Below are 21,195 nucleotides of genomic sequence, written 5' to 3' on the forward strand. Positions count from 1 at the left end.
AGACCGTGAGACTCCTATCTCCAATAAACCACCAGAAAAACCAGAAGTGGCACTGTAGCTCAAGTGGTAGAGCGCTAGCCTTGAGCTGAAGAGCTGAGGGACAGCACCCAGGCCCAGAGTTCAAGCCCCACAACCGACCAAAAAAAAAAAAAAAGAGTTGAATTGTGATCCTCAAATCTCAGCCTCCTAAGTATATCTAGGAGTACAGCGGGGAGGGAGCCACTGGTGTCCTGCTGTAGAGCTGATGTCTTTTCAGGGCTTTCCTCTCACTTTCAAATATTCTGTTTAGCTTAAAAAATTGTTTGGGGGGCTGGGAAGGTGGCTCAGTGGTAGAGGAGCGCTTGCCTTGCATGCATGAGGCCCTGGGTTCGATTCCTCAGCACCACATAAGCAAAAAGATAAAAGCCAGAAGTGGCATTGTGGCTCAAGTGGTAGAGTGCTAGCCTTGAGCTGAAGAGCTGAGGGACAGCGCCCAGGCCCAGAGTTCAGGCCCCACGACCAGACCCCCCCCCCCAAAAAAAAAATGTGTTTGGCCAGGATCGGTGGCTTCCACATTTTATTCTAGCTACTTAGGGAGGAGGTAGTGTTTGGAGGATTGAGGTTTGAGGCTAGCACAAACAATAAATGAGACCCTCATCTAAACACACGTTGGCCATGGTGTCATGCCTGTATTGTACCAGATTCCCAGTGGCATAATTAGGAGGACAGTGGCCTGCGACACGCCCAGGCAAAAACAGGAGACCCTGTGTGAAAACAAAGCCGAAAAAGGGATGGGAGTTGAGACCCTACTGCTAACATCGCCCCTCTCCCCTGCAAAAAAAAAAGGATATATGGGGGCTGGGGAGGTGGCTCAGTGGTAGAGCGCTTGCCTTGCATGCATGAGGCCCTGGGTTCGATTCCCCAGCACCACATAAGCAAAAAGAAAAAAGCCGGAAGTGGTGCTGTGGCTCAAGTGGTAGAGCGCTAGCCTTGAGCTGAAGAGCTGAGGGACAGCGCCCAGGCCCAGAGTTCAGGCCCCACAACCAGACCTCCCACCCCCCACCCCCCCCAAAAAAAAAGGATATATGTTTTACCTTCTGTTGGGGGAAGGTTGGTTAGTTTAGAATCACAACTGTGAAACTGTGTAAATCTTTTGTAGTAGGAAAGTAATCTTAGTTCTGGGGTGGTGGTGAACAGCATTAGTCCTAGTTACTGGGGAAGGGAAGGTAGGAGACTCACAGTTGAGGGACAGCCTGAGCAGACTTAACTGGAGACCCTGCCCGAAAGCTAGCAGGTCTGAGACATGCATGAAGCAGCAGCACAGCTGTTTAGCAATCTCAAAACCCTGCGTTCAGCCCTGAGCACCACAGAAAGTTTTGAATGTTTGAAATGGAAGAGAATCAGTTGAAATAATTGATGTTTCGCTCTAACTCCAGGCTTGCCAGCATCGGAGGACCTGATGGTGTGTAGAGAGCATGGGCTGGATGGGTGTCTGACCTACCCTCGAGTTACCCACATCTCAGAGGGGCCGGCAGCTTTGGGTCTTAGGTATCCTGACCTAGAGTCCAGAGGACTAACTAGAGAAGCCTTGTGGATGTAGAGACATCTATTTTTAGTTTGTTATAATCTCAATTTAATTAGAAGTTCTTCAACAAATATTTCATTGGTATAAACTAAATTTCAAAAAAGATACAGTGGTTTGGTATTGGCTTTCTATTAAATTGTCTGTGTCACATATTTTGTTTCTCCAGATTCCTCCTCTAATTATAATTTAGAGAATTGACTGGATAGTTATTTGGCACTATTCATGCACTTCTTTGCAGCAGCTAATAAGTGATTTATAGAATAATTTTAAGAAGTATTTATTGTCAACTTCCATTTTACTGATAAGGAAATTGAAGCATAGAAGTGTTAAATAACTTGCACAAGATTTACCTTATCTTTGCCCAGTAGATTGTATTTTCCAAGGAAGCAGGGCTATGCTTTATATCTGCTGTGTGCTCCTATACTTGCATAATTTTTTTTTTGGGTCCAGTCATGGGGCCTGAACTCTGGGCCTGGGCGCTGAGCTCTTCAGCTCAAGGCTAGCGCTCTACCACTGAGCCACCTTCCCAGCCCCTACTTAGCATAATTTCTATGGTTTTGAAGTTGTATATCAACTGATTGTAAAGGCTGGTATCACAAAGGTGGTTGCTGTATCTTCCTTTATTGGCTTTCTGCTTACATAGCTATGACTGAAATTTCTCTTTATTTTATTTTATTTTTTTTGTCAGTTGTGGGGCCTGAACTCTGGGCCTGGGCGCTGTCCCTCAGCTCTTCAGCTCAAGGCTAGTGCTCTACCACTTGCGCCACTTTAGGCTTTTTCTTTTTGCTTATGTGGTGCTGGGGAATCGAACCCAGGGCCTCATGCATGCAAGGCAAGCACTCTACCACTGAGCCACCTTCCTAGCTCCATGAAACTTCTCTTTTTAATTTTTTTTTTTTTTTTGTCAGTTGTGGGGCTTGAACTCAGGGCATGGGTGCTGTCTCTGAGCTTTTGCGCTCAAGGCTAGGACTCTTACCTTTGAACCACAGTACCACTTCTGGTTTTCTGGTGGTTAGTTGTAAAGATAAAGAGTCTCATGGACTTCCTGCCTGGACTGGCTTCAAACCATGATCCTGATCTCAGCCTCCTGAGGAGATAGGATTATAGACAGGAGCCACCAGTGCCCAGCTTTGAAATTTCTGTCAATGGAGAAGTCCCGTGGGATATTTGAGCAGCATTAGAGCCACACATTTGGCAGAGGAACTTTACCTTCTCATGTTGGGAACATTTGAGAGTGCCTGGTGACCTCCTAGGGCCAGTGTGTGGGGTGAGGAGAGCGAGCAGGAGAGATGCGTGTCATTGTCACGCTGCTCTGTCGGGTGCGCTTAGTGTTTCCTTCTTTCCCTTCACTCCTTTCCCACATGGTAGGTCCCTGGCCTTTTATATTCTTAATTAGTAAGGAGGTCCATGGCCTTTTACATTTAATTAATTGGAATACATTAGGATTATGGAGCTTAAAAAATTTCAAAGTCGGGCTGGTGTGGTAGACCTCTTGCCTAGCATGTACAAGGCTCTGCATTAAATCTTAGAATCAGAGAATACATACATACATACATACATACATGTACGCACAAACATAAATAGTTCTAGAAGTTAGGTCCAAGTCCCAACCCACTTACTAAGACATTCTCTGCCATCTGTCTGTCTGTCTGTCTGTCTGTCTGTCTGTCTGTCTGTCTGTCTGTCTGTCTGTCTGTCTGTCTGTCTCTATTGATTGTCCATTTGTAGGGCTTGAACTCAGGCCTGGGTGCTGTTCCTGAGCTCTTCAGCTCAAGGCTAGCACTCTAATATTTTGAGCCACAGCACCACTTCTGGTTTTCTGGTGGCTAATTGGAGATGAGTCTCATGGACTTTTCTGCCCTGGCTGGCTTTGAACCATGGTCCTCAGATCTCAGTTTCCTGAGTATCTAGGATTACAGGCGTGAGCCACCAGTGCCCATCAAGCTAGTCTAGGACAAGCATCCAGGATCTGAAGGGGAAACAAAGAAATGGAAGAGATTAATTGTGAGAGAATGTAGACAAACTAGAGATGAAAGAGTAGGTGGGCTGGGAAGGTGGCTCAGTGGTAGAGCGCTTGCCTTGCATGCATGAGGCCCTGGGTTCAATTCCTCAGCACCACATAAGCAGAAAAAGACAGAAGTGGCGCTGTGGCTCAGGTGGTAGAGCACTAGCCTTGAGCAGAAGAGCTGAGGGACAGCGCCCAGGCCCAGAGTTCAGGCCCCACGACCGGACACCCCCCCCTCCCAAAAAAAGAAAAAAAGCTAATAAAAGACTTCCTTCCTTCCTTCCTTCCTTCCTTCCTTCCTTCCTTCCTTCCTTCCTTCCTTCCTTCCTTCCTTCCTTCTCCCTCCCTCCCTCCCTCCCTCCCTCCCTCCCTCCCTCCCTCCCTCCCTTCTTTCCTTCCCTGACAAGGTCTGACTATGTAGCTCAGGCTGGCCTTTAATTCATGATCTTGCCTCTGAGTTCCAGGATTCCAATGCTGTGTCACTATATTCATCACAAGGATTTGTGTGTTGGTGTGCTGAGTGCTGGGGTTCTGTGGAGAGAAGCGCAGTTTGGAGATAGCATTCATGTTTTAGAAATGAAAAAAGTGGATGTGAGTGGAGTCATTACTTGGCAAAACAAAAGGGGTGGTGGTGTGGTGCTATTCTAGGGCTGACTGCTTCGAAGGACCTCAGAAAGGCTGGCAGTGCCAGGCCACGGCGCCAACTCATGGCTTGTAAGAAGCTAAGAAGTTTTTTTTTTTTTTTTTTTTAAGTTGGTCGTGGGGCTTGAACTCTGGGCCTGGGCGCTGTCCCTCGGCTCTTCAGCTCAAGGCAAGCGCTCTACCTCTTGAGCCACAGCGCCACTTCCAGTTTTCTAGTGGTTTATTGGAGATTAGAGTCTCACGGACTTTCCTGCCCAGGCTGGCTTTGGACTGTGATCCTCAGATCTTAGCCTCCTGAGTAACTGGGATTATAGGCGTGAGCCACCGGTGCCGGCATGTCTTCACCTTTTTGCTGCCAGGGTTTAGGAATGGTTCAGATACACCTCTGGTCTGGTCTTGTCCCTCTAGAGATGGAGCCAAAGCCGTCAGAGGTGGCTGGCTACACATCCTTCTTCATGTAGATCCTGCGCGGGCTGATTCACGTTCCTCACCTTGTTGTAGTAGTCTCTGACTGCTTAAAAGCAGGCTTCCAAGGCCAGCATTCTGAGAGCTAAGGTAAGTTTGTGAAGGGTAAGGTCTTTTAGGACCTGGCCAGGGAGATCATGTGGCTCACATTTTTGCCATAGTCACAAGTCTCAGCTTCAAGGGGCTCCTTCTGCTAAAGGAGTTGGATCAAAGGCTCATTGTGAGGAGAAAGGTATGAAATAAAGATTGTCATTTTGGAAAATACCTACAAGTTTTCAATTTGGTCACAATAGTTGATGTATATTAACACTCGCACCCTACCCTGCCTCCAGCCAAAGCCCCTCCTAGAATTAGCTGAAAGTTCAGGATTTTTTTTTCTTTTTTTTTTTTTGTGAGTTGTGGGGCTTGAACTCTGGGCCTGAACTCTTCAGCTCAAGGCGAGCGCTCTACCACTTAAGCCACAGTGCCACTTCCGGTTTTCTGTTGGTTAATTGGAGATAAGAGTCTAATGGACTTTCTTGCCCAGGCTGGCTTTGAAAACCACAACCCTCAGATCTCAGCCTTGTGAGTAGCTAGATTACAGACGGGAGCCACCGGCGCCTGGCTTGTTTTCCACATTTTTACAGGCCACATTTCCTTCCACTGCATGACAGAGCTCCCTTTTCTTCAAAGTACAGTAATAGTCACCCCGCATCCCAGGCTGTTACCAACAAAAAGAAGAGCTCAGGAACTGCTGTGCTCAGGAGGTGAGGTCATGCCACACAACTGACCAAATAAAACAATGGTCTGGGCGCTGAGCTTGTCGTCCCCCCCCCCCCCCCCCCCCCGCCCCCGTTTTCTGGCCATGGGTCTTGAACTCTGGGCCTGGGCACTACCCCTCAGCTCTTCAGCTCAAGGCTAGCGTTCTTCCACTTGACCCACAGCACCACTTCCCGTTTTCTGGTGGTTAATTGGAGATAAGACATTACTCCTCAGCTCTCAGCCTCCTGAGTAGCTAGGATTACAGGTGTGAGAAACCAGTGCCCAGCTGTTACTGAGCTTTTAACTCCAGGATAGTGCTCTATCACATGAGCACAGCTCTAATTTCAGCTTTTTTGTTCTGGGGCTTGAACTCAGGGCCTGGGTGCTCTCCCTGAGCCTCTTTGTGTTCAATGCTAGGACTCTACCACTTGAGCCACAGCACCACTCTGGCTTTTTCTGAATAGATAATAATTGGAGATAAGAGTCTCATGAACTTTTTTGCTAGGCTGGCTTTTTTGTCGGTCATGGGGCTTGAACTCTGGGCCTGGGCGCTGTCCCTCAGCTCTTCAGCTCAAGGCAATGCCTCTAGGAGTTGAGCCACAGCGCCACTTCCGGTTTTCTAGTGGTTTATTGGAGATAAAAGTCTCATGGACTTTCCTGCCCAGGCTGGCTTTGAACCGCGATCCTCAGATCTCAGCCTCCTGAGTAGCTAGGATTACAGGCGTGAGCCCCTGGGGCCCGGCTCCAGTCTGGCTTTTAACTGTGATCCTCAGACCCCAGCCTCCTGTCTGGTAGGGGTGGCAGGCATGGGCCTCTAGGCCTGGCAGCTCCAGCTTTTGTTCTTGATGCAGCAGCAGCTCTTCCAGGAGCCAAAATCTGTTCCATTTGCTCTCTTTTTTTTTTTTTTTAAAGAAACTAGTCCTGGGGCTTGAACTCAGGGCCTGGGCTTTAGCTTCTTCTGTTCAAGACTAGCACTCTGCCACTTGAGTCACAGCACCACTTCCGGCTTTTACTGTCTTATGTGGTACAAGGAATGGAACACTTGGCCAGCGCTCTACCTCTCACTCGCCCTCCTTCCCAGCATGCTTGGCCAGCACTCTACCTCTCACCCGCCCTCCTTCCCAGCATGCTTGGCCAGCACTCTATTTCTCACCCACCTTCTCAGTTCCCGTTTGCTTTTTGTTTGTTTGTTTGTTTGTTATTATAAGGTGATGTACAGGTAAAGGTTACAGTTTTGTAAGTCAGGTAAAGAGTACATTTCTTTTCCTTTTTTTTTTTTTTTTTCTTCCATTCCTGGGGCTTGAACTCAGGGCCTGGGTGCTGTCGCTGAGCCTCTTGGTGCTCAGTGCTAGTGCTCTGCCACTTGAGTCACAGTGGCACTTCTGGCTTTTTCTGTGTAGTTTATTGGCAATAAGAGTCTCAGGGACTCTCCTGCCTTGAGCTGGCTTTGAACTGTGATCCTTAGATCTCAGCCTCCTGAGTAGCTAGGATGACAGGTGTGAACCGGGCTAAGAGTGCACTTCTTGTGGACAGTACTACCTTTTCCCCACACTCTCTCCCAGTCCCATTCAGTCTTTGTTGTTGTTTTTGTCGATCATGGGGCTTCAACTCTGGGCCTGGGTGCTGTTCCTCAGCTCTTCAGCTCCAGGTGAGCTACTGCTTGAGCCACAGCACCACTTCCGGGTTTCTAGTGGTTTATTGGAGATAAGAGTCTCACGGACTTTCCCACCTGGACTGGCTTTGAACTGTGATCCTCAGGTCTCACCCCCCTGAGTAGCTAGGATTACAGGCATGAGCCACTGGCACCAGCACAGTACATTCAATCTTGCTACCTGAAAAGCATTGCTGCTTCATCTTCCCCCAGGGTTATGAATTAGAATAATTTCATGGTTTGTGTAGGTAAGGAATTTCGAAGATCTTTGGCTGGGCAATTCTGGCTCGGGTTATTTCTGTGGTTGCAGAAATCCTCTTGGTAGATCCAAGAGTATGGGCTTGGGCAGGCATGCAGTACTTGGAGTTGGGCATTTCTGACTTTGGGGTGGCTAATTGAGGATTAGAGTCTTACAGACTTTACTACCTGCACAGGAGCTACAGTGACATGAGCCACTGTACCTGACTGATTGCTTTTTATAATTTAGTCTTTTTTTTTTTTTTTGGGGTCCGGTCATGGGGCCTGAACTCTGGGCCTGGGCGCTGTCCTTCAGCTCTTCAGCTCAAGGCTAGCGCACTACCACTTGAGCCACAGCCCACTTGAGCCACAGCGCCATTTCCGGCTTTTTTCTTTTTGCTTATGTGGTGCTGAGGAATCGAACCCAGGGCCTCATGCATGCAAGGCAAGCGCTCTACCACTGAGCCACCTTCCCAGCCCTATAATTTAGTCTTTTTATTTCTGGTGCTAGGAATTGAACCCAGGACCCTGAGCATGCTTGAAAGGTGCTATACTGAGTTGTACCCCCATTTCATCTCACATAGTTTCTGCTGTGGTTATAAACTTGCCCAGGTGCAAAAGGAGAGAACATAGACCTCTTTTGACACACATAGGTGTGTTAGTTAACAATAAAATATCCCACAAGATGGGTGGTAATGTAGCCACCTTGTGAGATGGGCAGTTATGTAGCCACCTTTGGAAAATACAAAGCCATTGGTGAAGCAGTTAGATCATTGTCTTATCATTGCAGAGAAGTCTTGCCACTGAATAAGTCCCATCTGTGCTCATGATATTAAAGCCTAAGCACTTCCTTAGGATTTGAGGATTATCAGGCACATGAAGAAACTCTGTAACAGTCCAATGCAAGCAGATAAAAAGAAACAGAGTGAAGAAACAGGAAGTGCATTTCAAAAGCAAGTTCAAACTTCAAAAATGCTTCAAGTGCATGCTACAAAATAGGGACCTTGGGCTGGGAAGGTGGCTCAGTGGTAGAGTGCATGAGGCCCTGGGTTCGATACCTCAGCACCACATAAACAGAAAAAGCCAGAAGTGGTGTTGTAGTTCGAGTGGTAGAGTGCTAGCCTTGAGCTGAAGAGCTGAGGGACAGCGCCCAGGTCCAGAGTTCAGGCCCCACAACCGGACCAAAAAAAAAAAAACACAAAATAAAACAAAACAACTCTTGGAAAATAGGAGGAAAAGCTTCAGTAAGAAACAGAAAATCTAGAAAGTAGTAGGCACAGACAGTACCCAAGCCTTGATTCATGATCCTTGGTTATAAAATATTGTTTGAAGCTGGGCACCAGTGGCTCACACCTGTAATCTTAGCTACTCAGGAGGCTGAGATCTGAGGATTGCGGTTCAAAGCCAGCCTAGGCAGGAAAGTCCATGAGACTCTTATCTCCAATAAACCTCTAGAAAACCGGAAGTGGCCCTGTGGCTCAAGCTGTAGAGTGCTGTCCTTGAGCTGAAGAGCTGAGGGACAGCGCCCAGGCCCAGAGTTCAAGCCCCACGACTGAACAAAAAAAAAAAAAAAAAGATATTATTTGAGGTAATAGGAGGAAGTATGTAAATGTGACTGAGGATTATATCCTGAATGGTGAAAATTTATGTTGGTATTGGGTAAGTGAGATAATGACACTGGTCATGTAGGAAAATGTCCTCAGTTTTAGAAAATAAGTACTAAATAGTCATGATGTCTGAATTTTTCAGATGGAATATACACATATACTATATACAGGAGGAAAGAAACAGGTCATAGGCAAGAATGAAAAAGAAAGAATTTATGTATAATGTTTATAATTGGTGAATTAAAAAAAAAAAAAAAAGACCCTCACAACCGAAAGGAATATTCAGGATATCTGGTATCTGAACTATTAGATATTCTAGAGAAAGAAGAAGAACCTTATAAGGAAACAAAATAACTTTTGGAAAATTTCCAGGGATGGAAAGTTATGTCTCCAGATGGACAGAGCCACTAAGTGCCTATCACAATGAATTAAAAAAAAAACGGAGGCTGGGCCCCACTGGCTCATGCCTGTAATCCTAGCGATTCAGGATTCTGAGATATGAGGATCTCAGCCAGCTTGTGCAGGAAAGCTTGTGAGGCTCCTCATTTCCAGTTAATCATTAAAAAGCCGGAAGTGGAACTCTCGCTCACCTCCCACTTTGGGCACAAAAGCTTAGGGAGTGTCCAGGCTCTAGTTCAAGCCCAAGACAAGGTGGTATACCATGGTGAGACTTCGGAACAGAGAATGGAGAGGACTCCAGAATCTTGGAGGAGTTAACTGTACTTGATTGAGAATGAAGATGACACTGGAATTTAGATACTATGTCAATTTTTGGTTGTCACAAAATATCTGAGAGAAATCAATGTAAGGAAAAAGATGGGGCTGGGAAGGTAGCTCAGTGGTAGAGTGCTTGCTTAGCATGCATGAGGCCCTAGGTTCGATTCCTCAGCACCACGTAAGCAGAAAAAGCTGGAAGTGGCGCTGTGGTTCAAGTGGTAGAATGCTAGCTTGTGCCCAGGCCTTGAGTTCAAGCCCCAGGACTGGCCAAAAAAAAAGGAAAAAGATACAATTTGGTTTACAGTTTCAGAGGTTCATCCCTGGCCCCACTGGCTCATCTCTACTTACCCATCATCGACCCGAGAATGAGTGACAGACGCCGGCTCAGCTCACAGCAACCAGGAAGGGACAGGGCACAGAAAGCCCTTGAAAGACAAACACCAGTAACACGCTTCAACCAGACACACGCATTTTTAGATGTCCAAGGATTTTTTTGGTCGGTCGTGGGGCTTGAACTCTGATGCTGTCCCTCAGCTCTTCAGCTCAAGGCGAGCACTCTCCCACTTGAGCTACAGTGCTACTTCCAGTTTTTTGGTCGTTTATTAGAGATAAGAGTTTCACGGACCTTTGTGCCTGGGCTGGCTTTGAACCGCAATCCTCAGATCTCAGCCTCCTCAGTAGCTAGGATTATAGGCGTGAGCCACTGGCGCCCAGCTTAGGATTTTTGTATTTTAAAGGAAGAGGACATATTTTTCTTTTCTACATATTATTATCTTTTTATTCTTGGAACATTGGAAAATAAGTTGCAGATGTGATATTCCCCCACTGAAATTACTTTCTTTTAAAAATAATAGCTTTGAAGCCGGGTGCCTGTGGCTCATGCCTGTAATCCTAACTACTCAGGAGGCTGAGATCTGAGGATCAAAGTTCAAAGCCGGCCAGGGCACGAAAGTCCACGAGACTCTTACCTCCAATAAACCACCAGAAAACTGGAAGTGGCGCTGTGGCTCAAGTGGTAGAGCACTAGCTTTGAGCTGAAGAGCTGAGGGACAGTGCCCAGGCCCAGAGTTCAAGCCCCACAACCACCACCACCAACAAAATAAAAATAATAGCTTTATTGAGATGTAATTTCTACAGTTGATCCATCTTTCAAATGTGTGGTTTTGTGGTAAACAGCATCTTCAGAGTTGCAGGGCCCTCACCACACCTAATGTAGAATGTTTTCATCTCTCTAAAGGAAACCCCATGCCCACTGTCACCTCCTGTCCCCTCAACCACCCAGTCCTGCGCCCTTCCTGATCTACTTCTGTTTCTGGAGTTGCCTGTTCTGTACATTTTCATGTAAATAGAGACATGGATGACTAGCCTTGATCACTTGGTGTAATACTTAGAAGGTTCTTCTGTGTTATGGACTGGATTAGTGTCTCTGCCCTCCCCCCGCCCCACCATGGGCTTGAACTCTGGGCCTGGGCGCTGTCCCTCAGCTCTTCAGCTCAAGGCTAGCGCTCTACCACTTGAGCTACAGCGCCACTTCCAGTTTTCTGGTGGTTTATTGGAGATAGGAGTCTCACAGTCTCTCCTGCCCGGGGTGGCTTTGAACCGCGATCCTCAGATCTCAGCCTCCTGAGTAGCTAGGATTACAGGCGTGAAGCACCAGCGCCCAGCTTAACTACACCATTTTTAGCAGTACTGTACAAGAGGGTTTGTTGCTCCGTCTTGTTAATTATAATCATGTTGGGAGTGTGAATTTGCATTTCACTGATGCTTGACCATATTGAGTATCTTTTCCTGTGCTTTTGTGTAGAAATGCATATTCATATCCTTTTCCTTTATTAATTATTATTTTTTGTCGATCCTGTGGCTTGAACTCTGGGCCTGGGCGCTGTCCCTCAGCTCTTCAGCTCAAGGTGAGCGCTCTACCAAGTGAGCCACAGCAGCACTTTTGGTTTTCTGATGGCTTATTGGAGATAAGAGTCTCATGGACTTTTGTGCCTGGGCTGGCTTTGAACTGCAATCCTCAGATCTCAGCCTCCTGAGTAGCTAGGATGACAGGCATGAGCCACCGGTGCCCGGGTATTATTTTTATGTGTGCCAGTCCTGGGACTTGAACTCAGGGACTGGGTGCTGTCACTGAGCTTTTTTGTTCAAGGCTAGCACTCTAGCACTTGACCCACAGCTCTATTTTGGTTTTCTGGTGGTTAATTGGAGATTGAGTCTCACGGACTTTCCTGACCCGGCTGACTTCTAAGCATGGTTCTCAGATCTCAGCCTCCTAAGTAGCTAGGATGACAGGTGTGAGCCCCTGCACCTGGCTCTGGGAATTTTGTGTTACTGTCTCAGAAGTAGTGTGGTGATTGCCCACCTCTCCTCTTCCTGTGTATGTGTTAGATAATATCAGATGAGTCATGCAGGTTCCCTTGATGATGACATCCTCTGTCATCATGGTGTGGTTATCAAAATCAAGGAACCAACATGAGTTTATTACTCCATATGGTTAATATTTCACTAGTCTTTCCAGAATTTTTTCTCCCTCTCTGTGTCACATTACATTTAATTGTCATATCACAGGCATGCATGTTCATAACTAGCACTCTGCCACTTGAATTATGCTTCTATCCAGTCTTTTTTTTTTTTTTTTTTGCCGGTCATGGGGCCTGAACTCTGGGTCTGGGCGCTGTCCCTCAGCTCTTCAGCTCAAGGCTAGCGCTCTACCACTGGAGCCACAGCGCCACTTCCGGCTTTTTCTGTTTATGTGGTGCTGAGGAATCGAACCCAGGGCCTCATGCTGCTTGCAAGGCATGCACTCTACCGCTGAGCCACCTTCCCAGCCCTTCTAGCCAGTCTTTTGCTAGCGAATTGGAGGTGGAATCTTGTCAGCTTTTTTTTGTGGGGCTGGCTTCGGACCTCAGTCCTCCCAGTCTAAACCTCTTGTTCGCGCGCGCGCGCGCGCGCGCGCGTGTGTGTGTGTGTGTGTGTGTATACACACACATACATATTGATCCTCAAATCTCTTTTTTTGTTGTTGTTGGTCGTGGGGCCTGAACTCTGGGCCTGGGCGCTGTCCCTCAGCTCTGCAGCTGTAGACTAGTGCTCTACCACTTAAGCCTCAGCCCCACTTCCAGCTTTTTCTGCTTATGTGGTGCTGAGGAATAGAACCCAGGGCCTCATGCATGCAAGGCAAGCGCTCTGCCACTGAGCCACCTTCCCAGCCCCTGATGCTCAGACCTCAGCCTGCTGAGTAGCTAGGATGACAGGCCTGAGCCACCGGCGCCCGGTCTTCAGCCTCCTGTTATCTAGGATCACTCAGGGTCTCACGCTTGCTAGGCATAAGTTCTATTGATCAACATCTTCAGCTCTGCTTTTTGTCTTTTTGGCCAGTCTTAGGGCTTGAACTCAGTACCTGAACTCAACACTGTCCCTAGCACTCTACCACTTGAGCCACAGCACCACTTCCAGCTTTTTCTGAGTAATTTATTGGAGATAAAGAGTTTCAGGGACTTTTCTGCCCAATCTGGCTTTGAACTGGGACCCTCAGATCTCAGCCTTCAGATTACAGCTAAGATTATAGTCAGGAGCCACTGGCACCTGGCCCAGCTCTGCTTTTTGTTGGTTTTGAGATAGAGTGGGCTCACTTTCTTTTTTCAATGGTTCTGGGGTTTGAACTTTGGGCCTGGTCACTGTCCCTCAGCTCTTCAGCTCAAGGCAATGCTCTACTTGAGCCACAGCGTCACTTCCCGTTTTCTGGTGGCTTATTGGAGATGAGTCTTATGGAGGGCTGGGAAGGTGGCTCAGTGGTAGAGCGCTTACTTTGCATGCCTGAGGCCCTGGGTTCAATTCCTCAGCACCACATAAGCAAAAAGAAAAAAGCCGGAAGTGGTGCTGTGGCTCAAGTGGTAGAGGGCTAGCCTTGAGCTGAAGAGCTGAGGGACAGCGCCCAGGCCCAGAGTTCAAGTCCTACAACCAGACCCACCCCCCGCCCCCCCCCCCGCCCCCCAAAAAAAAGTCTTACGGACTTTTCCTGCCTGGGCTGGCTTTGAACCCCAATCCTCAAATCTCAGCCTCCTGAGTAACTAGGATTACAGGCGTGAGCCACCGGCGCCCGGCTGACTGCTCTCACTTTCTGCCCAAGCATGTATCTTGCTTGCAATCTGCGTATTTTAGACTTTCATTGCTGGGATGACATGTCACCATGTCACCATGTTCAGTTTCCCACCATGAGACTTTCCTGCTCGAGTCCTTCTGCATCCGTCTCCTCCTAATCTTAGCCTCTTGTGTCACTTAGCCTGTGCTGCTGTGCCCAGCTGTGGTTGAGAATAGGTCTCACGCACTTTCTGCCCATATTGGCCTTTGAACCACAGACCTTAAATTCTAGTCTCCCAAGTAGCTAGGATTGTAAGCTCAGGAAAGATATTTCTTCCTACTATTCAGAGATGAAATGGGTTTAGAGGAAGTGAGAAGAGGCAGAAAGTTTGATCATGTCAGTGCCACCTGAAGTAGTTTCCCCAGAGTCTTTAAATTTGCGAATGTAGGTGGAGAGAACCGTAGCCGCGGAGCGTGAAGCCACCAGGGTAGGTAGCTTTCTGCTGGTGTTACGTTGAGCCCTGGGGTTTGTCGTTAGTCATCACCAGTTTGGTTTCAAGATGTGTCAACACATTCAGCTGACCATTTGGTCATTGTGAGGGAGAAGTCTTTTTTTTTTTTTTTTGTCAGTCCTGGGGCTTGAACTCAGAGATTGAGTGTTGTCTCTGAACTTTTCTGTTCAAGGCTAGGGTCCTACTGCTTGAGCACAGCTCCATTTCTGGCTTTTTGGTGGTTAACTAGAGATGAATCTTATGGGCTTTTTTTTTGGGTCTGGTCGTGGGGCCTGAACTCTGGGCTTGGGCGCTGTTCCTCAGCTCTTCAGCCCAAGGCTAGCGCTCTACCACTTGAGCCACAGTGCCAACTTCCGGCTTTTTTCTTTTTGCTTATGTGGTGCTGAGGAATCAAACCCAGGGCCTCATGCATGCAAGGCAAGCGCTCTACCACTGAGCCACCTTCCCAGCCCTCTTATGGGCTTTTCTCCCTGGGCTGGCTTCCAGCCTCAGATCTCAGTCTCCTGAGTAGCTAGGATCATAGGTGTGAACCATGCGCGCTCCGCAGCAAAGGCTTTCTTTTTCATTCTTCTGTCTGCCTACTCCCTAGATTCTCAAAGAAACATTAAAGATGCTACAGAGCAAAACCTCCTTCTGTTAGTGTGGCTGTTAACCTGATTTCTGAGGCTTTTTATTGTGCACATCTTAACTTTTAAATGTATCCCATGACACAACACATCACTTTTACGTTTAAATGTTTGTAATCATGATGCTATACAGCTGATTAATTTTATTTTCTGTATTCTTTTAAATGGCCATGGATTTTTCTAATCCCTGTCAATAAAAATTAATGGTTTTTACATACTTTTTTACTGCCCAATTCTGTAGTGATTGTTTTTATCAGTTAGGGTTCTTTCATTTTTTGCCAGTTTGGGCTGAAACTCAGGTCCTGGGCACTGTCCTTGAGCCTCTTTGTGCTTACCACTTTGAGCCACAGCTCCTCTTCTGGTTTTCTGGTGGTTAATTGGAGATAAGAGTCTCATGGACTTCTCTGCCATGGGCTGACCTTGAACTAGGATCCTCAGATCTCAGCCTCCTGAATAGCTAGCTAGGATTACAGGTGTGAGCCACTGGCACCTGGCTCATTATTCTAAATTTTTTTTTGGGGGGGGAGGGGTCAGTCATGGGGTTTGAACTCTGGGCATGGGCTCTGCCCTTGAGCTCTTCAGCTCAAGGCGAGCACTCTACCACTTGAGCCACAGCACCACCTTCTGGTTTTCTGGTGGTTAATTGGAGATAAAGAGTCTGAGACTTTCCTGTCAGAGCTGGCTTTGAACTGTGATCCTCAGATTTCAGCCTCCTGATCCTCAGATTGCAGCCTCCTGTGTAGCTAGGGTTACAGGGGTGAGGCACCAGCACCTGGCCTCCTTGTTCTATTTTAATACATGCAAACAAACTACTTAGACCATACTTATCCTCATTCACACATCTTATTGGCCCAATCCCTTTTCCAGTCCTTCCCCACATAGGGTTTGTTTGACTTTTTTTTTTTTTTTTTTGGGGTCCGGTCGTGGGGCCTGAACTCTGGGCCTGGGCGCTGTCCCTCAGCTCTTCAGCTCAAGGCTAGCGCTCTACCACTTGAGCCACAGCTCCACTTCTGGTTTTTTTCTTTTTGCTTATGTGGTGCTGAGGAATTGAACCCAGTGCATGCAAGGCAAGCGCTCTACCACTGAGCCACCTTCCCAGCCCATGTTTGACTTTCTTGTCATCCTTTTTTCTTCTTAGTGAGAAGTGCACAAGGAGGCTCATTATGGTATTTCAGACATGCATGTATTAATTTGGGCAATGTAACTCTCTTCATTGTTTTCTCTTACCCTGTCCCACCAACCTCTCTTTTGGTTAACAGCTTTCATTCATAGCCTTCATACATAGTTGTATTATATTTTCAGATTATTTATTCTGTATCCTTTTCTTTTTCTTTTTTGTTGGTCATGAGGTTTGAACTCAGGGCCTGGGCACTGCCCCTGAGCTTCCTTTGCTCAAGGCTAGCACTCTACTACTCGAACCACAGCTCCACTTCTGGTTTTTGAGTGATTAGTTGAAGATAAGAGTTTCACAGGGATTTTGCCTGGGCTGGCTTTGACCTCTATCCTATCATGCCTATAGTTCTGTATCCGTAGGAGGCTGAGATCTTACTGTAGGCTTGAGCCAGGTTAAATTTGTAAGTAGTTATTTATTTTGGTGGTCCTGGGCCTTGTGCTTGTTAAGGCTGGAGCAGTACTCCTAGCTGGGCCACTAACCCTGTTTTAACTGGTTATTTTTAGGGTAGGGTCTTGCTTCCTGCCAGGGTGAGCCCCTGAACTGTCATCCACTTTGGGCTAAATGTAGTAGCTCAAGTGAAGGACACACACCACCTCATTCAGCTCACCTTCGGTGGAGATGGGGTTTCGTGCACCTACCTGTCTGGGCTGGCTTTGTACCTCACCCTGCCATTGCAGCCTTCCATGTAGGTTGGCATGGCCGGCATGCATCTGAATCCAGCTATGCGTTGAGAAGGGATCTCACAAGCTTGAGTTAGTAACTTTTATACAGTTGTTCATTGTTGGGTTACCAAGACACTGAAAAATGAATGAGAAGTGTTAAGTGATCAAAGCACTGAACTCAGTTCTTTCCTTCTTTCTGGAAATGGGGTAGCTACATTGTAGCGCAAGGTGGTTTGAGCCCTTCCTCTTCCTGCCTCATCTTCTGGAGTACAGGGCTTGTCAACAAATTCCACTCTCCCTGGTGGAGCCTCACCATGGGAAAGAACTTGCCGCAGTAAGCTTTCTCCAGATGAGCTGTCTCAGAGCAGAGCAGCGCCAGGGCTCCCGCCCTTGGGCACAGTGCCCTGCTCACGGTCAGCACTGCTGTGGCGGTTGCTGTGAGTGCCTCCCTGGACTGCAGGGGCAGCGTCTCGCCTGCGCACCTGTGCGCTCTGTGAGTGGGGGAGGTGGGAGAGGACTGGGACCCACGAACTCTTCAACAGCTTGTCGCTGCCGCCAGGTTCCAGGGAGGCCACTGTGCGCCACCTGAGCACCTGTTTAGGGAAAGGGTGAGGGGTGACACATTCTGAAGCTTGGAAGACCAGAACGGACGGTGTTGATTGGTTATTGTATCTGCTCAATTATAATGAGAATTTTCTTTTCTTTCTACCAAGCCAAACTGGCAAGGCGCAGTCAAGAACGAGATAACCTTGGCATGTTGGTCTGGTCACCTAATCAGAATCTATCAGAGGCAAAACGTAAGTCTTCATGCACCTCTATTTTCCACCTTTCTTGGGTAATGTAATATTTTAATAGAGGTATCTTTGTAGCTAAAAATCCCCTTATATGTTACATTCTCTTACCTTTTAAAAATAATTTGAAGAGTGAAATAATTTCTTTTTCTTTTTGTGCTGATACTGGGGCTTGAACTCAGGATGTTGCGTTCTTGCTTGGCCTTTTCATTCAAGGCTGGCACTCACCACTTGAGTCATAGCTCCACTTTCTGCTTTTTGCTGATTAATTGGAGATAAGATTTCTCTGGACTGACTTTGGCTTTATATGGTGATTCTCAGATCTCAGCTTCCTAAGTAGCCTGGATTATCGGCCAGAGCTATCAAAACCAGTTGTTTTTCTTTTTTTCTCCTCTTTTGTCTCCCCCCCCCCCCCCCACGCCCCCTACCATCCCTGACAAGATTCTGGCTCCGTTGCCCAAGATGTCCTGAAATTCATGATGTAGCCCGGGTTAGCCTCAAATTTGTAATTCTCCTGCTCATTTTCCTGATGAGCATGCTCTTCGTCATGAGGCATGCTCACCATACCTGGCTGGTAAGTATTTCTTTAATCGCGTTTAGAAACTTAAACATTTCAAGGTCTGCATTTTCCAAAGTGCTTTATATGCCAATATTGAAGTAACTTGGAGAAATGACTCATAGTAGAAAGAAAAATAGAATGTAGTAAATTGTTTTCTCAGTTGGGAATTTATGGAGTTTTTATTGTGTTTGTTTTTTGGTGTAGGATCTCAACATTGTAGCCCAGGCTGGACTCAAACTTTGACCTCTCATGACTTAACTTCCTGAGTGCTGGGATTACAGGCATATGCCACCAGACTGAATTTATAGTTAAAGAGACAGATTTTACTTTGAAGGACTGCAAAGGACAAATACACATTATTAAGAATAGACTCTAATGGCTAGATGTCAGTGCTCACACTTGTAATCCTGGCTACTTGGGAGATTGAGAATTAGAGGATCATTATTCAAGGCCAACTAGACAGAAAAGTTTGTGAGACCCTTTCTCAGCCTGAGTGTAGTGGTACATGCCTCTCATCCTAAGCTTTGTTGGAGGTAGAGATTATACAGAAACATTTTCAAGGCTCTAAGGAGAAGAATCTGGTGGAGCTGGTAGCGTGTGCTAGTTATTGCAACTACAACTTGGAAGCCTAAAATCAGCTGATTGAGGTCCAGGTGCATGTTTGGACAGTAAATGAGATCCTGTTTCAAAAATAGCCAGTGCATCCCTGTGCTAGCAGTTTATGACTATAACCCTAGATGTGCAGGTGGCTGCAACCTGGATGATTTTGGGTCAAACCCAGCCCAAGAAGAAAAGCTTCTGAGACTATCATCAGTTAACCAGCACAAAAAGGGGGTCTGGAAGCCTTGCTCAGTCAGTAGAGTGCCAGTTGTGAGTAAGGTGAGCAAGGGAGTATGAGTGTATGGCTCCTGAGTTCAGCTCTAGTACTGACAAAAAGTATCATAGTGACCAGTACAAAGCAGGACTTAAAAATAATAAGCCTGGGCTGGGAAGGTGGCTCAGTGGTAGAGTGCTTGCCCTGCATGCACGAGGCCCTGGATTCAATTCCTCAGCACCACATAAGCAGAAAAAGCCGGAAGTGGCACTGTGTCTCAAATGGTGGCGGACTAGCCTTGAGCTGAAGAGGTGAGGGACAGCGCCCAGGCCCAGAGTTCAGGCCCCACAGCAACAACAACAACAAAAAGCCCCTTATCACATGGAACTTGATCATATCTGGAAATAAAGTTTGAGGCTTTCTGACAGTTAGAATTCTTTCTTTTCTTCTTCATTGCTGGGATTAAACTCAGAGCCTTACCCCGCACAGCGGGCTCTTACCTCTGGCTCATACTCCAGCCCAAGGCTGTCTGCAATTTATTAGGTAAATGTTCTGTACTACATTTTTTTTGAAGGATTGATTTTATAGGTGTTTAATTTCACTTTCTGTCTACACTGTTTATGATACCAAGTGAGATTAAGGGCCTGGGCTCTGTACCTGAGCCTTCTGTGCCCCAGGCTAGTGCTCTACCACTTAAGCCATGGCACCTACTTTGGCTTTTCCTGTTTACGAGGTACTGAGGAACTTAGAGCTTCATGCGTGTTAGGCAAATGTTATACCACTAAGCCACATTCCTAGCCCCTGAGACTATTTATTTATTTATTTGTTGGTTGTGGGCCTGAACTCTGGGCCTGGGCGCTGTCCCTCAGCTCTTCAGTTCAAGGCTAGCTAGTGCTCTACCACTTGAGCCACAGTGCCACTTCCCGCTTTTTCTGCTTCTGTGGTGCTGAGGAATCGAACCAGGGCCTCACGTATGCAAGGCAAGTACTCTACCACTGAGCCATCTTCCCAGGATACCCACCCCCACCCCCGAGATTATTTTTTAAATCAGCTATATCATAATTTTTTTCTTTCTTTTTTTGGTGCCCTAGTACTGGGGCTTGAACTCAGGCCTGGGCTCTGCCATAGCTTTTTCAAGTCAGGGCTGGCAGTTTTCCACCTGAGCCACAGCTGCACTTAGGTTTTTTGCTGGTTAATTGAAGATAAGAGTCTCATGAACTTTCCTGCCTGGGCTCGCTTTGAATTGTGGTTCTCAGATCTCAGCCTCCTGAGTTGCTAGGATGACAGGCCTGAGCCACTGGCACCTGGCTTCCTTGCATTTTGTACTTCAATTTTATCATTTGAGACAAGATAGGTCCTTCTTTGAGAATTTTTTAGTGAGGTTTGTGGATAGTATTTATGTTTTTTTTAATTATGCAATAACCTTTTTTTTAATATTGTATACATTTTTCTGTAGTAAAGGACTCTGGATTCTCAGAGGCATCTTTGACAAATACAAGTTTCGAATCATTATTTTCCAACAAAGTAGGGCTTAGAAATTGATTGATTGGATAGTGAATTAGTACAGATGATATGCACTAATTAAAAAAGGTTACAAAAAGGCAAGTGCGGCAATTGGCGCCTGGTGTGGGGACACACACCCATGGGCCAAGGCAAAATGATTATTAATTTGAGGCCAATTTGGCATCCATAGCAAGGCCTTGTCCACAAAAATAAGGCAGAGGGGAAGATCTGTTCATGTTTATGTTTGTAAGAAATGGTTAAGTTGTAGGTTAAGCCTGAAATTTTCAGGCTTCGGCCAGGGTATCCCCGATTGTGCCTAGCGGTGGTAACAGAGGTGCTCCAGCCTCCCATGCCAAGGTAGCGTGAGAGGCGGTGTGCGTTCCGTACTCTGTGTTGAACAGTCACAGTCTGCCCTACTGGGTTTAAAAAGTTGAAGGCTCGGGTGGGAAGGTGGCTCAGTGGTAGAGCGCTTGCCTTGCATGCATGAGGCCCTGGGTTCAATTCCTCAGCCCCACATAAGCAAAAAGAAAAAAGCCGGAAGTGGCACTGTGGCTCAAGTGGTAGAGCGCTAGCCTTAAGCTGAAGAGCTGAGGGACAGCGCCCAGGCCCAGAGTTCAGGCCCCACGACCAGACCCAAAAAAAAAAAAAAAAAAGTTGAAGGCTCACACAGAAAGAAGCCGGGACCCAGGGGATCTTTTTTTTTAAATTGCCCTTCCTCGAGTGTGGGAAATTCAACCGACAATAGTTGAATGGTATTGGACTTAGCTATAATAGAATAACCTTTTCAGTATAATGTGATTTTTTTATTTTTGAAGGATATCCTAATTTCACTACTATTAGGATGG

At 46.8% G+C, this 21,195-nt stretch overlaps 1 protein-coding gene and 1 non-coding gene across 2 annotated transcripts in view; both read left to right on the forward strand.

Moving 5' to 3' along the window:
• Rcor1 (REST corepressor 1) overlaps nt 1–21,195 on the forward strand; it is an 86,069-nt gene that overhangs the window by 23,744 nt on the left and 41,130 nt on the right. The window contains exon 3 of the mRNA XM_042696879.1: nt 17,397–17,480. Coding sequence (XP_042552813.1) covers nt 17,397–17,480 — 84 coding nt within the window. The remainder of the gene's footprint in view (nt 1–17,396; nt 17,481–21,195) is intronic.
• On the forward strand, nt 841–909 carry Trnaa-ugc. Its single transcript has one exon. It is a non-coding gene; the product is annotated as a tRNA-Ala (tRNA).

Source organism: Dipodomys spectabilis, unplaced genomic scaffold (genome assembly GCF_019054845.1).
Source record: "Dipodomys spectabilis isolate Male_0828 unplaced genomic scaffold, ASM1905484v1 ptg000212l, whole genome shotgun sequence".
In the NCBI taxonomy this organism is placed as follows: domain Eukaryota; kingdom Metazoa; phylum Chordata; class Mammalia; order Rodentia; family Heteromyidae; genus Dipodomys; species Dipodomys spectabilis.